Source organism: Chelonoidis abingdonii, chromosome 2 (assembly GCF_003597395.2).
Source record: "Chelonoidis abingdonii isolate Lonesome George chromosome 2, CheloAbing_2.0, whole genome shotgun sequence".
NCBI lineage: Eukaryota > Metazoa > Chordata > Testudines > Testudinidae > Chelonoidis > Chelonoidis abingdonii.
Window position 1 is genome coordinate 176,760,001 of NC_133770.1, and position 18,029 is coordinate 176,778,029.

Consider the following 18,029-nt stretch of genomic DNA (forward strand, 5'->3'; position numbering starts at 1 on the left):
TCAGGCGAGCTGAAACTCATTACTAGATATCAGTGAGCCTCTTGCATTGGGATGCTGTTAGGGTCACACCTACAAACTACTTTCCAGTGTCATGGTAACATATAGCATTTATGTGTTATTTATATTTTCAAAATACTATACAAAATTAATAATATTTTATAACATTATCCTTGGAGGGGAAAACTGAGACCAGGAGATAAGTGATTTGTGTAATGTCACACAGTGGCAAAATAACAATTAGAATTTCGGAGTATCTGGCTCTTCGCCCTGTGGCCCACTAGACCATGGTGCCTCATAACGTTTGAGCTGCTTGTGTCTAGCAAGAAATATAGCACTTAATAAAAAAAATTTGAGAAGCTGTTTTAAAGTGTCACGATGATATAAGGTATTCCCATCGATTTAAATGGTCTGCATTTTAACTAGACATTTTATTCCAGCAATCCATCAAAAACTGGAAGCGGACGGAACGGAAAAAGTAGAAGGATCCATGACGCAAAAACTGGAGAATGTACTGAACAGTAAGTTTTGTCCTCCCACCAGCAACTATTTATGGACTTCAGACTTTATGAAAGCTTTAATATATTTCTTGGAATTTGTTACACAGTAGAAAACAGTAAGTTTTGTCCTGGCATTTATTCTTGCATAGTGATGATTTTTGGGACCTGATGCTGCATCCATTGAAATCCATGGGAACTTTGCCATGAACTTCAGTAGGTACAGGATCAGATTTATGGTTAACAGTGGGGAAGAAGGGGAGACTTTTAAGGTAAATATTGTTTTCCTGCTTCTAAAGTGACAAACCTTGGTTTTAAAAAGTATACACAAAAACGTTCTGAAAAATAAATGTGTATCTAGGACAATGAGTGAAATTAAATGCAATACATTAAAGCAGTGGCAGAAGAAAAATAGAGAACTGCCACTGGAAATAGTGTTTACACTAGTAAGATTTATTTACAATACATTTTTTATATGATATTCAGTCATTCAGACCACAGTGAGACTGGTACGCCGAAGTCATGTAGGCGCTTTTGAAAATTCCATAACCTCTTTCTGTTAAAGTATTCCTCATATTGTATGATTAAGTTGGGAGAGAGTATTTACATTTCTCTTGCTTGGTACATGCTTCACCAGATCACAAAAGTTACAGTTCCTAATTTTTGGACTTGTGCCAAGATACTTTTACTTTGTTTCACTGTGATTTTTTTCACAGAGGAAGGGATGTTTCCCTTAGTGCTGTATCAATAAGCAGGGAATGACATCCAGATAACTGACTCAATGTCTGAGAGCCTAAATGTGCTGTATGAATCAGAAAAGTGACATGGAAGTAGATTTTTTTTTTTTTTTTTTTGGTCAGTATACTCTTGTGTGTGAATACACAATGATAGTGTGGGTAGGGGGCGCGGGAATAGTTTTTCAAAAGGGCCTCCACCCAGGCTCTGTAATAGCACATTTCATGTACACTGTTATACATGCAGTTTTGCAGGTAGTTTTTTTTTTTTTTCCCTTGGCCATGCAAAACCTGGTATTTGCAATTTACTATCTGAACAGTTTGTGTCCACACATCTGTTTTGGTGTTTGGGTTTTTTTTTAATACAAGCAAAATGATAAACGTAGGAAAACATAAATGTGCCAAAATTTTAGGCACACCCTACAATGCCATATATTTTACACCTAGCCACATGTAAAGTCAGTGCAAGCTTTTTTCCTTTTGACCAAAATAAATGTTAAAAATGTAAAAATAGTAAAAGAACACAGCAAAAGTATCCTGTATTTAGACTAATTCATGTATCCTCTCATGGACTGCTTGTGGCAGACCTCAGATTAACAATAGGTTCTATGATCATTCTCTGGTTTAGCAAGTGGAGTTGAAATCTGTATGCAAGTAATGCAGTCCATCTTTTGCAAGCAAGCTTTTTAGAATAGCTTGTGCCAGCCACTTCAGAATGATATTGGCTTTTGCTTTCTTGTGCAAAAGGATTGGTGGCTTTTCTGTCCCTGTGAAGGTGAGCAAGTCATGATGGAAGACGCTGCATGGGCCAGGGCCTGGGCTTTAAAAAAGAAAGAGAATAATAGCTTATTTGCAGAACTTTATATTTACATATAAAATCGTGTATTATACTGTGCAAAGGGATGGGTTTAATCAAGAATGATAGCTTAAAAAAATTCAGTATATTTTTAAAAGTTGATTTCCTTTTATTGGTATGGTATCTACCTGATCGTCATTTTCTTCTGTCCACATATGGTTTTTTATTTCCCAACTTGTCAGAGAAGGAAAACTGATAAGTAGTCAGTACTTTACTTTTTGGTAAGAACCACTTATGGACAGAAGCACTTATGGACAGAGTGTCTGATAGACCTTTCTTAAGTACATTTCTTCAGCATAGGGCTTTGTTCGGCACCCATTGAAGTCAGTGACAAAAATCCCATTGACTTCAGCATTACAGGCATAGGTCTTTATTCAGAGGTCAAGATGTGAGGATTGTTTGAAGCTTAACCCTTTGGAGAAAAAAATGTGTTTATAAGGTACACCAACTCCTTTTAAACATGAGTCTGCCGAGCAGTCTGAAATATGCCAGTGTTTTTAATGGTTAAGAACACCAGGGGTCTAACGTAACGTTGGAGGTGATGCACTCTTAAGTATTACAGGAGATTTTGTAATAGGTCATAAACAAAGGACAATGATTAACTTTTCAGTTTGTGTAACTAAAAAGATAAACTTTTTCTTGCATAGAAATTTGATATTTCTCAAAAATTAATTAAAAATAATCCACTGAAAAGAAATGCAAGTACATTAAAATTGTGCTAAGGATTAATAAAGCATATTATTTCTTCAAGAAATTGAGTTATGGTTTCTTTTAAACTAAAGACCAATATCCATGTGCAATTCTGCAGTTGTTAGTCACCTTTTAAAGAAGCTTCCTTATGTGTAAGGGAAAAATGCCTTGTGATTATAACTATAGTTACCAGAAAATAATAAATGACTAATTGCTTTACTATTAAATGAATGTATAAGTAAGTTGTGATTTAAAATAAAACAGTGATTTTCTTTATATATATATAAAAATATAATAGATAGGCATTTGGAAAAAATCAAACTTTATCCAGAGTCAGTATTTGTGTCCAGTTAGATATTATGTTGTGGGTTTTTTCTTAATGAATTAAACTATTTTACATTAAATCACATGTAGTAGAAACGGCTATCCTGACAAAAGAAAGATTTTTACGTCAGGGCTTCAAAATTTCAACAGTTTAAACATTATTTAGATTTAACAATTATTTTACAAAGACTACTTTTAACTTGAGCAGGCCACCCACAGTGTTGACTAGAGAAAATGGCATGCAAGCCACCCAGCGAGACTGATGTAATTTTTTCATCTTTGCTTAAAGTATAGTCACTAGACCAGATAATGTAGACACTTTTTACAGGCAGCAATATAAAAGGCTAAAAGAGTTCTTTTTCCTTCTGCCTAATTAAAAATAAGTCACAAATTGAAAAATGTAACTGTTTCATATCCCATACTGGGCCAAATAATTATGGGAAACGTTTTAGTAGAAAATGATATAACACTTTGTAGTCTGGGGAAAAAATAATTTTATTCTCTTTAGAATGTATTTTGATTTTAAAATAAATATGAATAGAACAATGTAGACATTCTTATTCCCACAAAATTGTTAACATAGGGCTTGATCTTGTATCCAGTGAAGGGAATGAGAATTTTATTGTTGACTGCAATGCAAACAGGATCAGACCCTTATATAGTGGTGTTCCAGTAATGAGCTCTGTATAATTGCTTAAATGTGTCTCTAGTTACTATATAGATTCATTTTTTAAAATGAAGCATTTTAATGCCAAAAATCTAAGGATATCCATCGTAAAAAAAAAAAAAAAATTCTTACTGGAATTCAGAAAAGCCCTGACTTGCTTTATATAGCTATAAAGAAAAAAGAAAGAAACCTCCTCCTCCCTGTACCCCCCCATGCTATGGAGTTCAACAAGTATAATTTCATTATATTCTGTTCTAAAAAAAAAACAGTCTCTGAGCGAATAGCCTAAAAGGCATAGATTTACTGTAAAATTTAGATTGGTGGCCAGAACAAACTATAAAATCACCACAGTTAAGTACTTGAACTAGGAAAATGTGGTTGTTTTTAATTGTACGTAGGGCTCACTACATTAAAAGGCTAAGAGATCAGCACCGAAATGGTATTTCAGTAAATTGTGATGTGTGCGTAATATAGCTGAACAGAAATCATTGAAATGTTAATTGGAGTTTATAGAATCAGCATTAATTATTCACTACTTTATAATTAACATCCAGTATTATTTGATAAATAAGATTAGCTATTGAGGAATATATAGTGATCTTATTCTGCAATGATTACTTTATTTCCTTTTTTCTCCCTCCTTTAAAATAGGGGCAAGTAACACTGCAGATACCTTATTCCAAGAAGTGTTGGGTCGCAAAGACAAGGCAGATTCAACAAGAAATGCACTCAATGTCCTTCAGCGTTTTAAGTTTCTTTTTAACCTTCCTCTTAATATTGAAAGGAATATCCAAAAGGTAAAGTGCATTTAAAGAATAAAGTACAAATGTGTTTTTCCCACTGAAATCAGTCTGTAATTTTTTTTTATTGTGACAAATCTCCAATGTTCTTTTATTTTAAAGGGTGATTACGATGTGGTCATTAATGACTATGAAAAAGCTAAGTCGCTGTTTGGGAAGACTGAGGTTCAAGTGTTCAAAAAATGTAAGATTTGGGTTCAGTTACTTTGATTCTCTGCTGTTTTTTAACAGGAAAGATAAAGAACATGTAGCACCGTGAGAAGCCTTATGTGGGCTTCAGCTTCTGTTTATATGGAGCCCTCTTTAGAATTTGGAACAATTACTTTAAACAATATTTCTGGCAAGTTTTCCATCTGAGAGATGCATATTACTTTGTAGTATATATAATAGGAGCTTGCAGCCAGTTTTTTTTAAAAGGCTTAGTATTACTAGACATAAAACAGGTTTCAGTAACTACAGGATACAGCTTAGGGTTTCCCTCGCTTGGCATACTTGTGAAAAAACTTCAAAGCCAAGGCTTGTATTTTTGTAAAATTGTTGTTTACAGAACTCTTTCAGATGTAAATTACAGTAAAGAGTACATATACCTTGCTTGAGTACACAAAGTGATTGTTTTGAATATCTAATTTGAAATTACCAAGTCTAGAAATTTATTAAGAACAAAGATCCAAGCAAAACCTGCTTAATAACCCTTTTTTAATTCTTAAAAAAAAAAAAAACCGTTTGAGAAGAAAATGAACAGAGAGCGTTGCCACCCATGTGGTGAAATTAGTGACATTGGAAAAACAAAACTAATCCAAATTGAACACAATAGTGAAGTTGTTAAGGAAATATTATATATGGTAGTTGGGGGGGGGGTGCAGTGACTGCATATGTAAAAAGACAAGAAATCTAGGTTTTGACTCCTATGTACAGAGAAAATAGTGCAGGCTAGAGTACTGAACATGGAGCTAACAAAGCAACTTTTAAATTTAATCCTCCAAGGAAAACATAATAGTTTGGTGATTATTTGAAGATTCATCTTGTAAAAACTGATGCAATTTAAAACCTTGTTAAAATTAATCAGTTATATCCTAAATCCATGAGATTTTGCTGAGGAAAATATTAAAATTTTCAGTCGACACTTCAGGCAAAAAAAGGTATATTGGAATTCTGCATTCCTTTTTTCATAGATTATGCTGAAGTTGAAACACGAATTGAAGCCTTAAGAGAACTTCTTCTGAATAAATTGCTTGAGACTCCATCAACATTACATGATCAAAAACGTTATATAAGGTGATCTTTTACCTCATATCTTTGTCAGATATAGTCTACGTCAGAATCATGTCTGTGCATTTCCCAGATAATGCAATGAATATTTTATTACATTTTAAACACTGAATTTTTTTCTTACAGAATTTGAGATTATCTTTTTCAGCCCAGGACTCTAGTCTATGTAAATAATGGCACTAATAAATGACTCCTCTAGAATGAGAAATTTAATCCCAATTATCGTTCATTAAATGTTTATTAAAAAGCTTTGAAACAAACTTGTATCTATATCAAGATTCCGATATAAACTATCACTGTATGAATCCAAACTGAAACCGTCACTGATCTTAAAATGGACTCCAAATTCATTAATAATAATCCATCTTGCTTTGGCATGAAAAGGAAATAGTCTTGAATTTAGAAATACTAAAAAGTGTTAATTTTGATTTCTGTTCAAAATGTTTTACTCTTCAGATTATCGTTTTGGTTCATTTGCCACTGGTTCATATTCAAAGGAGTAATATTACATGGGCAGATAGATTGATTTGCATAGAAATTCCAAGGGTCAGTGACATTTTTCTACAACAGCATTTCCAAAGGGGAGAGGATATGCACAAGCTGATGTTGTGCATGCTAGCATGAAAGTGTTTTTGAACTCCTCACACCTGCAGCCTTTTGTCAGTGCCACCCTATTTTGGGTAGGCTCTTAAAGCCTCAGGAGAGGACTTGGGAAGAGCAACAGGCCCTATTCCCCTGCTCCAAACCCACTGACTCCTAGACACTGTGAGTACTGCTACGCAGTCTGTGGAAGCAAGCCTTCCAGCTCAGTTCGACACACTTGGGCTCACGCTACCATGCTAAAAATGTGGTGGCATTGTGGCTTGGGCTGAAACTCGAACTTTGAAGCAGAGGGAGGGGGATGGACTTCAGAGCCCACGCTACAGATTCAAAACACTGTCTACATAGCTGTTTTTAGTGCAGTAGTAATAGTCCAAGTCTGTCAGCCCTGGCTGGAAGACTTGCTGCCATGAGCCGTGTAGACATACCCTCCTCCTTGATACATAGGACAAAAACCTCACCAGCCACTTCTTGAGACAAGTCTCAAAACCCCAGGACATCCACTGAAGAGAGCTCTCTGTGCACAGAACAAATTGCATGATTGGACTTTTAGGCCCCGATTTAGAAAAATACTTATTAAAGTGTTTAACTTTAATCATATGAGCCATTGAAGTCAATAGAACTACTTATGAGGTCAGAGATAGGCATTAGTTGAAATACATTGCTAAATTGGATCATTAGATTGTAAGTTCTTTCTTACAATGACCAGTCGTCTTATATCTGAATTGTACCAACACACTTTTTGGGTGCTATCTGGATAGTATGTAATTGCTGTGTCAGTGTTTAAAGGAAGGGTCATGGAGCAAAGATGTATGTTCCCCCCCACCCTTTTTTTTTTTTAAATGATACGTAAAATAGTCTTGAAAGTTTAAAAAAAGTCTTTTCTTAGAAAAAGGAAAGTCATGTTGCTCCCTTTTTGGAGTGCTTCTTTGGAAGATACAGAAATGTGTGTTAGGAGCTTTTTCATGCCCTCATTGAAAGGATGGAAGTGTTGAATCCTTAGAACTGGCCCCGCCTACATTAAGGAAACTTAAATAAGCATGTCTACACTGATTGTAGTTACATGTATGGATGCACTGCTTTTGTGCAAAATGGGGCTTACTTCAGTCCTGGTTGATGTGATGTGTTACTAGCTGAAGCTACACCGGTGCACGCCCTGCTTGACCACAGTACATCATGTTTATGTTAGGGGTTTACATGGGTGTAACTATAATGATATGGTTATACCAGTGCAAATTTCCTTAATGTAGATGGAGTAAAAGTTTTTTTTTTTCCCTCCAAGTGCTCTTAGTCACACAGATATTTAGATAGATAAATAAATAAACCGTAAGACTTTAAAATAGTCTGAATAAAAATCACTTATCCTCAGTAAATCGTTGATACTTTTGATGTTCTCTGCATCGTGAGCATTTCAGTGTCAATGAGCTCTGAAACACTGCAAATTATTCCTTCCTCCCCCCCCCCCCAAAAATGTCTTAATCAAAAAGACGCTAAAAGTATCAATCCATTTTTATCTCTTTTTGTAGGTCATGTTTTAGACTAATAGCTGCATCATACTGTTCAAAATTCCCTCATCTAGTTAATTAAACATTTTTTCCCAAAGCCAGCAAAAGCTTTTTTTAAAGTAGAAATGAGTCACGTGCAGATTCAAGTCTTGAAAACTGATGGAGTTCAGCTCATGGTTTATAAATCTTACACAACTGCTCATTTTTAAAGAGTATCTCATCTATCCAAATGATGGGCATGCTTTGACAAAAACAATTTGTTCTACGTCTCAAGTACCACAGACAGTTCTTAAGAAAGTTGGAACTTTGCAATCATATCAATTAGCATTACTCAGATGTAATAATTTAGCTTTTGTGAAAGGGTTATGCACTTTTCAGTACTGCTTACAATCTTAAATCAGTGTATTATTTCATCTCGGGTATCTTGCATTGCTAAATCCATTCTGTGTTTAGGTGGGTACAAGAAACTGTGTAGTATACAAAACAGTAGATTTGCTAATAGTTAAGCACTTATCTTGAAGCACTTTCAGGCTCAGTTATTCAACATGCTGTTGTTGTCGTCATATACATTCAAAGGCCTGTACATTAGTTTCAGAATTGCTGGGCATGAACTTTCGAGTTTCTATTTGTGCACATACATATGTGAGCACAGCAGCTGATTTTTTTTTCTAGATACCTATTGATGTGCTCCCCCTTTTCTAGAAATTTAAGGCCTTATTTTCAAAGGAACCTCATCTAGTCTCTATCACACTACACACACATTCTCTCAATCCAACCCCCCCCCCATAATAGTTCCTTCTTTAATCTTGAATGTGAATATTAAGGATGAGTAAAGAGATGATAGTACAATCAGATAATAACTAGTGCAGGAAAATACAGTAGATTGTTTGCTTATGATGTCAACAATGGTTACAACAGAAACACTAAGCATTGAACTAAGATCTTGACAGATAATTAAAGAAATAACTTGGTTTCAATTACTTGATTGGAGGAATAACTAAAGCTATATATTAATGTTTTGTTAACTATATATATTCTGCCTATTCCTGTTCTTTTCTTTGGTCAGGTAAGGCTTTTCCTCCACTAAATTAGGAAGGGAAACTGCAAAGCTTGTTCTAGTTTTCAGTGTAAATATTTATCATTTAAAATTCTTCTAGTTCTTTAGATTTTTCCCCCTAAGAAGTACAGAAAAGGTTCTTTATGATTAAACTTTGCTGTATTTTAAGTTTTCAGTGTGTCAGGTCTGAGCTGCAATCTCTGGACTTGGTTTTACAGATATCTTTCTGATCTCCATGCTTCTGGGGACCCTGCTTGGCAGTGTATTGGTGCCCAGCACAAATGGATTCTTCAACTCATGCATAACTGCAAAGAGAGCTACGTTAAAGATCAAAAAGGCAAGAATGTTTTTCCAGTTTACAGAAAGTCTTTGGTTTGACACTTAAGGGTTTGACATGGTTTCTTATATTCTATTTGACACAGAAGCAAAGGTTAGAATTAATTATTATAACAACTTTTTGCTTTACTTTAGTGGCATTAAATAGTGAAAATATTATTAGGCTTTATCCATTCAGCTAAAGTTAGATCCAACCCTTGAAATATTTCTCCATGTTGAGTTTAATTCATATTGATTTTTAATTGCTGAATACAGATATCTGTTGTCAGAGTATATGCCAATAATGCATGGATATGTAGGAGATCAGAGCATTGTAGAATACTGAATTTGCACATATATTTTTATTGAGACTCAGTTTAGAGATCGGGAGGTTGGCTGCAACCTGCTACAGTGTCTAAATATCCCTTTTACTCAGTTTTACAAACAGGTTCATCAACTACTCAGTGATCTTCATTTTCACTGGTGTTGCTACTGGAAGTATTGCTTGTATATATAGTGCTTCCAGGAGTTTCATCACCACATTTAACCAATTAACATGGTCTGTTTATAATAATACTCTTTCCAGAAAAACTAGTCATTAGGCTGGTATTGCAGGGTGTGAAGCCAAAGGAAATGGTACCACATTTTGATTTGACTTGGAAAATTAACTATTGTCGAAATTTAATATCCAGAAAGTCATTTGGATCCATCCAACTATTGAATAGCATCTTTTTTCACTTAAAGAGTAAATAAGATACTAATCAAGGTAAGTGTATCAACGTCTGTCCCTCTTCTGGGCAGAAAGATAACTCCCATATTAATGTTACTCCATGTGTATCCCAAACCAAAAGTATCTCTTCTTTGGAACCACAAGAATTCCATTGAACTGTATCCATTGTAGAAGTGTCCCACAGAACCGGTATAGGACTCTTAGATGTGTTTCTCCTTCCAAAGAGGTTACCAAGCGAGATAAAGGGTGCAGCAGATACTTAAAGTATTGACCATGGTGAAGATAGTAGAACCATGAATTTATGAGATCTGGTTAGAACATGCACAGTATATACCTTTCGCATTGGTCCACCCTAGCGGATGATACTGTGTGCCACTATGCCAGCAGTGGTAGCAGGGGAGATTTTCATTCAGGAATACACCAATTTAGGTGCAAAAAATAAAGGAACAAGATCCACATAAAAAGATATCTGTAAGCTTTCTTTTTCTCATCTCACCTGAGGGCTTATTGAGAACAATCATCCCTTACCTTCTTACCCAGAGAAATAAAACAGGAAGATAATATGAGGTTGAGACTATTTTTTTCTGAAGCTGTCTAGAACAGTGTTTCTCAATGATCGGCCTTTGGACCTGAGATCTATCTGACACAGTTTAGGAATTCAGCAAGCCGATCCTTGGTGTCAAAAAGGCTAAGAAACACTGGCCTGGAAGACATAAAGACATGTTTAATTAAAATTAATAGAAGTGTGTTTCCACATTTTCTAGCTTGCTTCAACAATCTCAACCTGTGTATAACACTTTTCTTTACTCGTTATTATTTGAATTGTTAAGGTGTGGGACTTAGAGCGATTCACCCCCATCCCAATGTTAATATTAAACAGTTTATTGTGTTAGCAGCCTTTCTGGGAACCAAACAGGAGGAATTTATGTAACTTTAGTCTGCAGAGCACATACATTTATATATGGATGGAACAAGCGATACATATATACATCCATATATTAAATGAGCTTAAATGAATGTGATCAGAAATGTAAATAGATTAAAACACACTATAATAAATGTCTTTCAAGCAGGAAGTGTGTCTTTCCAGTCTAGGTGTAAAATTGGTATGAAACTAAGAAATCTAATTAACCTATAGAAATAGAAACAAGGCTTTTGACAGAAGAAAGTTATTTATATTTATACTGCATTCAGAGGCCATTTCGTAAGTGAAGTTGGTAACAGATTTTCAGACTGCAGTCTTCTATGAAAAGCTCCCTTTTCCAAGAAAGATTCTTTTGTATATCAAGTATTTGGCAGCAGAGGTGGGTCATAAGGTTGATGTTCTCTTGAACACTGTATTAGATCTTTCTCAAGGTTTCAGTTTTTAACAGGCATAGCATGCACTTATCCTAGTAGATGGTGCTCTTCATATTGTAAACATTGGGATACAGAGCTGAAGATTACTGCTGCACCTTAAGCACACCAGCATTAATCATTGGATATTCCAGACTGTTCTCCCACTGACTGATTATACAACACAAATTTGATACCTAGATTTAAATTGAACCAGGACTGACTATGTTAAAACTCCAATAAAGATACCTCAAGTACCAGTAGGAGATGGACAGAGAAACAGTGTGTGTATGATGTATTTCCCAACTTTTTAGTGAGTTAGTGTCACAAGCAATTTGCAGCTAAACTGTATCTGTTTCAAAGCATACCACTGCTCTGAATTGTTACACATGAAGAATTTTCTATTGCCTTAATACAAGTCTAATTTGTTTCTTAAATTCCTGTGAAATAGGTCCAAAATTAGACCAAAGTCTTTGCTTTTCCTGCCAGGAAAACATTTGGTTAATGCCCCACTGGCATCCCCAAACAGGATTTTTAGAGGTGATCATCAAAGCTGGTTGGTTTTTTTTTCTTTGTTTGAGGTTTTTTTGGCAAGTTGTGGTGTATGTGGGAGAAATAGTTTAACACTACAATTAATTGCTAAATGCCCCATTTAACAAGGATGATCAAGACATTTAGCATGTCAGTTATTCTATGACCTGCCCACAATGGGGATTTTTCCTATTTCAACTATTGGTGATCTACCACAAGTGTATCTGAGCCAATAAAAACCTGTAGTGCATGGACAGTGTTACCTGCTATAAGAGCTCCTTGTGTGTAAATACTGGATTTGCCTGTCAGCACTAGGGAATTCAGTGGTGCAGCTATACCAGCCAGGCCACTAGTGGCTGTAATCAGGACAAGGATTATATTTACTTCCCCACTATGCATATCTTTTTCTTTTTAAATTTCCGCAGAGTTGCCATGACAGTCTACCCTGCTGTCAATTATCTGACTCTCAAAGCCTCTGCTAAGCATAATTAGAGAAGGAAGTTAGTCAGAATAGATGCTCATGTAGTTGACTTTTTTATTGTATGCTGTAGTTTAAACAGATATTTAAATATTATTTTGTATCTCAAATGAGAGTGGAGGATTCACAACAGTACCATCATCAGAAAAAAAAAGTCTCTTTACTTGGGCCACTGCTGGACAAGCTGCATCCTATAGTAATGGTTAGTGGTAGCTAGCATGTGCTAGAATTCTGAGCCACCATAGCAGAGCGCAGAGCTTGCAAATGCAACTTGGAAATGCTGAAAGAGGGAAAAGATGGCAAGCTTAGAATACTAATAGGTCCTGAAGTTTACTCCTGGAATTTGTAAGTAGGGCTAATTAGAAGTCCTACATATTTCAAATGTTCTCTGCTCTGTGCTCAAATTGTGAATTAATGTATTTTACTATCCCATTGAAATTGAAAGTTATGTCAGGATCTGAACTGTGTAAAACTACACCTCTACCCCGATATAACACTGTGCTCGGGAGCCAAAAAATCTTACCACATTATAGGTGAAACCACGTTATATCGAACTTGCTTTGGTCCACCGAGCACACAGCCCCGCCTCCCCGGAGCACTGCTTTACTGTGTTATATCCGAATTTGTGTTATATCTGGTTGCGTTATGTCAGAGTAGAAGTGTGTTTGGCAGCCTGATATGGATGAAGAAGCTGACAACTGGAATAGCAAATCAGTTGTAATAATTAAAGAAATCTTTTGATGGGAGAGTCCAGGCTCCATACAAACTATGCAAATCTGGTGATTAGATAAATGGTTGTGTTTATTTTCTGAGGGTGGAGATAAGGGGAACAATGAGGGAAAGAGAATCTTAACAAAATATGTAGGGGGAGGTGAGATTTCTAAAGTACTTGGGTGCATTTTTGAGTTCATTTCTCAGAAATGATATTCAGATGGAGAACAAGAACATAAATAAATCCATGCAAATTAATGGAGTAATCTGTCATGGCTGGCACCAGCACTAGTGCAACCTTCACAGCAGCTTTTACAGAGCTGAGAAGCAGATTACAGGAGGAAAATCTCTGCTCCCTCTCCAACTCTTAAAAGACCAGAACCAGTGCCCTCTATCTCAGTTGAGGAGCAATTCTAGATGCACGAGACAATGATCCTTATTCCATACTGAACCCAACAATGATATTCATTCCCACCAGCTGATAGACCATTGTGTCTACTACCAAGAGGTAAGACAGTTCTTGGAGATCAGAAATTCCCCTTTGCTCTCTCAAACCAAAGTGAGCTTGCCAACCACCCATCCTTCTATTTCAAGGAACCACAATTCTCATCATCCTATGTTCCCCCAACACTGATCAGATGATAATCCTCAGGCATAATTGATGGAGTGGATAATGGACATCGCATTAAATCCAGACACATCTCCGGCCACATCAGCTATGTTTACAGAAGACCTGTGTTTGATGAGATATGCAGGCAGAAACTAGCGTAGATAGTACAAGAAATCATTAGAATCCAACATAAAAGCTTAACAGTGTAACAGTGGCTGAGACCAAGAGACTACCTTCCTCTTCAGCATGCACTCTGAAAAATTCTAGGCCATGGAACTTTTCCACATGGTGAGCTACATACTCCAGATTATCTTTGTCCAACTGCAGACCCTAGTTCAATTACAAGGCCCCATGACTCTCATTAACAGAGTTTTGTACAGCTGTGGAAACAGAGTTTCTGAAAGCTCAGAGAGATGTCCACATCATCAGGTGTAAGGTGTACCCATGTTTTTAATGACTAGTGGATTGAAGTGAAAGTCACTTTTTGCTAACTGTTGAACTGAGACTGTCAGTGCCTCCATCAGAAGGGGAAAAACTACTGATCACCTTGAAAACGTGGAATAACCCAATTTGGTACTCAAGAATCCAACAAATGAATAGGAGGATAGATAATTAGGCACTTTTGAAAATTTCCCTAGGCATCTTTAGGCACCTAAAGACCTTTGACAATCTGGCCCTAAGTGACCTGCCCATCGTCATGAGGCAAGTGTGTCGCAGAGCACTTACTTGAACCCAGCTCTCACAGATCCTGGGTTAATGGCATAATCACTGGATTGTCCTTCTTCTCACCTAATGCCCAAAAACAAATTCAACTTCTTCCAATATGTTTCAGAGATGAGATGTAAACATGGAACTATGCTCCTGCTAATACCTTCTAGACTCATTAGGAACTTTTGGCTCAGTTGCCCATCAGGGTCATCTTATCTGCTTGTGAAGTCACTTGTTCCGCTGACAGTTTTGAACTTAAATTAACCTTCTGGGCAGTCAAAGCCCATATTTTTTCCTAGGCTTTTGGGAAGGGGTGATGGTTGGAGACAGTTGGATTTTTTTGTTATCTTCATGATATTTGCTAGTGAAAAATTCTCTCTCTGAAGGTGGGATAAGCAGTCCTTTATATTTGTATTTTTTTATTTTACATTTATGGAACAATAGGCCAGAGCATTGGATGGACCCCTTTTATAAATCTAAATAAATACTTGCAGCACTGCATCAGGCCAGTGATTTGTCGAAAGACTAATTGTAGGTAGAGCCAAAGTCCCTTCCCTCAATTAGTTCATAGGCTTATCCTCCCCAAAGAAGAGTCTCCAAAATAGAGAGAAATAGAATTATGGGAGGCTTTTAATTGCTGTTTGAATTTAAAGCCTGTCTTGTGAACAGCACTGCGATATCTTAATGTCTGCTCAAAGCAGACAGGACTTGAACGGCACCTGAACGGTAAACTGTATAGTACTCAATTTTTCACTTTGGGATGAATAATCTGAGTTGATACTGCTGTGATTTGGAGGAGTCTAGGTATTTTCAAACCTGATGCTTAGACACCTTAGTTATCCCCTACAGCTAAAACAATTTATTTAAATGTATTTGGCCACTCCTTTACCATTTGTCACTTTTTTTTTTTTCCGATACTCTTTTAGGCTTCTCACAGTCAGACTCGCTGTAGTACAGGAAACATAAGGGATATAATGAAGTAAAGTAGCAGGCAAATAAATAAGCTTTAGTTTAAAATTATGCCATGGGGCACCAGGAACAGTGCCAAAATACAGTGAGTACTGGGATTTCTAAAGTGAATATGAGGGAAAGAAACCATAGAGATTAAGAATATTTTCTACATGTCTGCTAGTTATTGCTGGAGGTTTGCTATTGGTTATGTGGGTCTTGTGATCCTATGAGCTAAAACAAGGAAGGAACCTAATGTTGTTATCGTAAATGACTGTAGCTAATATCTTCATTTATCAAAAGATCTTCACATAAGATGTTGTTCAGTATTGGAGCAAAGATATATAATCATTTTTCAAACCCCTAAAGTAGAGTCTTATGGAAATGCTAAGACAATTATAGCGTGAACTACCTGCTGCAATATGGAGGGCATGGTTGGTATGTAGATCCTGTCTACATTGTGTGTTATTTTTTTAACAAAGTAAACACTTGTATCTATCTTAAAACAGAATAATGTATCACGTTTAGCCAATTTTTTAATGCTAAAATTGTATCATTTTGGCAGCACTTTTAGTATGGTGCTCAACTGTGGATGCTGTCTTAAGGATATATGTTTTCTTTTGATGCCAGAATAACAGCAGCTGTACATAGTGTGAAGGAAGGAGGCAGATGCTTAGACCACTTTGCTCTTTCTTCTGTACCATGCTAGAATTCTATTCACCTTGCAATGAATGATCTATCTTTGTTAGAGCAGACAGGCCAGCAAGGATTGTGTCAAAAGGGCCTTTTCAATTTGTTATCCTAGCAGCTGGTTCTCTTCTATTGCCTTCACTTATTGTACATCTGGAAGAAGACTTCTTGCAGCTGGGAGCCATTTCATGTCTAAGCCACATCCCCTGTCCATCGCAGAAATACTCTTTTCACAGTGAATGTCCAGCAAAACTTATAATAAGCTATTAATTAATAAATTAAAATATTAATCATTACAGAGTTTGACATTGGGCTGTTGCTTTTGTTTTGCTTTTATTATTACCTGTTAGTCTGCTCTTCACACTTGCTGTGGACATCTTGTGGGGGGAGGGGAGTGTTCCTTTATATGCCAGTTTTTAAATTATTTAAACCTATATCACAGGCAGTAAAGGTCTGACAATAAAAAGAAACACAATTTGATCAAGGCGAACATTTACAAACCGGGGTAAAATGCTGGCCACATTGAAATCAGTGGTAAAAGTCCCATTGGCTTCAGTTGCTAAATTTCCCCGAGTGCCAAAATGAGTCTCTTAAATCCTTATTTAGGTGACTAAATAAAAGTGGGCTGACTGTCAAGGATGCAGAAAACTTCAGCTCCACTAAAATAGACTAGCAAAAACAAAGTCACTTTTATGTAAGTGCCTAACTTTCTAGGTACTGAGTTTTGAAAATGAAAAATATTTGTGAAGTTCTTATTTGTTATGCCAAATTTGTTTTCTTTCTGTATACAAATTGCTGTTTTAAATATAAAACCTTTTTGCGGCATTTGTTTTTAAACATATTCCAGAAGTATCAGTGGTTGTGATGTAGGAGAACCCCAGTCTACTAACTGCTAGGTTTTCTTGTTTTGTTTGAATGGAATGTTTTGTATTTTTACTTACTGACCGTGTGAAATCTGTCATAGTTCTAAATATATGTGAGAGAGTTTTGAGAGCAAACAAAACAGAGTAACTTATCTCTGGAAACAGGTTAATTTTAAGGGAATTCATAGTACTCCCTTAATTTCTTGCCTCAGCAAATTGAAATTCTTCTATGCGGTGTGCTTGAAAGGAATCCTATCCTGGTTGTGTCAGTGCAGGCTGCAGGCACTGCATGTTTGGTCAACAAGCAACAGTGGGTGGTCGGGCTGTAGCACAGGACAAGGGCCCGCTGTGCACAGGAAAAAATGTTCAAAGGTGTTTAAGGGTGGTAAGGAAGTCTGCCGCTCTTCAGAGAGTCCGGAGGCTATAGATCAGTATACCCTCACACTGTTGTGGCCTGTGAGAAAGCTCACTATAAGAGACATAAAGGATGAGAAAATACAGTAACTATATTCACCTAGTTACACATGTGCAGAGCCCTCTTAAATTTTACAATATGCATACCATATATACAGTAGTCTGTTGTTTAAGTATAGTCTGGCATTTTGTCTTATAAAGGAAAATTGTAATTCTTCAGATTGAAAAATTACTAAAACTGAGTTGTAACATGTCTCATTAGAAGTTGCTTTTTCAATCCAAGGAGAAATAATATTCCTCAATAGAGCCAAACTTCAATCAATACCTCTTCTAAAATCCTTTTAAAGAATTTTAATTGAATTTTACTTGAATGACATGCTAGGTACAGTTTGATGCAGAAATGAGGCCCCATTTAAAGGTGACTCAGAGACAAAATCTCATTGTTTATAAAGTCAAGATACAGAGAATTTTACGGAACAGATGTATGCTGCAGAATAGTTTCACAAATAAGTTTTAAAATACGGAAATTAAGTCATTGTTTACAGGGTTCAAATTGTTGACCAGTTTGTAAACTACAGCAAAACTACTTTTTAAGTATATTGCCTCTGAAGCTTCAATGAATTCACATAGTGACATGCTGGATATACAGTATATTGCATAATCCATAATGCATACTGTATGTAAATATGTTTATATAGCA

General features: G+C 36.1%; 1 protein-coding gene across 1 annotated transcript in view; it reads left to right on the top strand.

The window, feature by feature from the left end:
• EXOC2 (exocyst complex component 2) overlaps window positions 1-18,029 on the top strand; it is a 195,337-nt gene that overhangs the window by 70,066 nt on the left and 107,242 nt on the right. Inside the window, exons 7-11 of the mRNA XM_032798411.2 lie at window positions 438-518; window positions 4,417-4,562; window positions 4,668-4,749; window positions 5,738-5,840; window positions 9,215-9,333. Of these exons, the coding sequence (XP_032654302.1) occupies window positions 438-518; window positions 4,417-4,562; window positions 4,668-4,749; window positions 5,738-5,840; window positions 9,215-9,333 (531 nt within the window). The remainder of the gene's footprint in view (window positions 1-437; window positions 519-4,416; window positions 4,563-4,667; window positions 4,750-5,737; window positions 5,841-9,214; window positions 9,334-18,029) is intronic.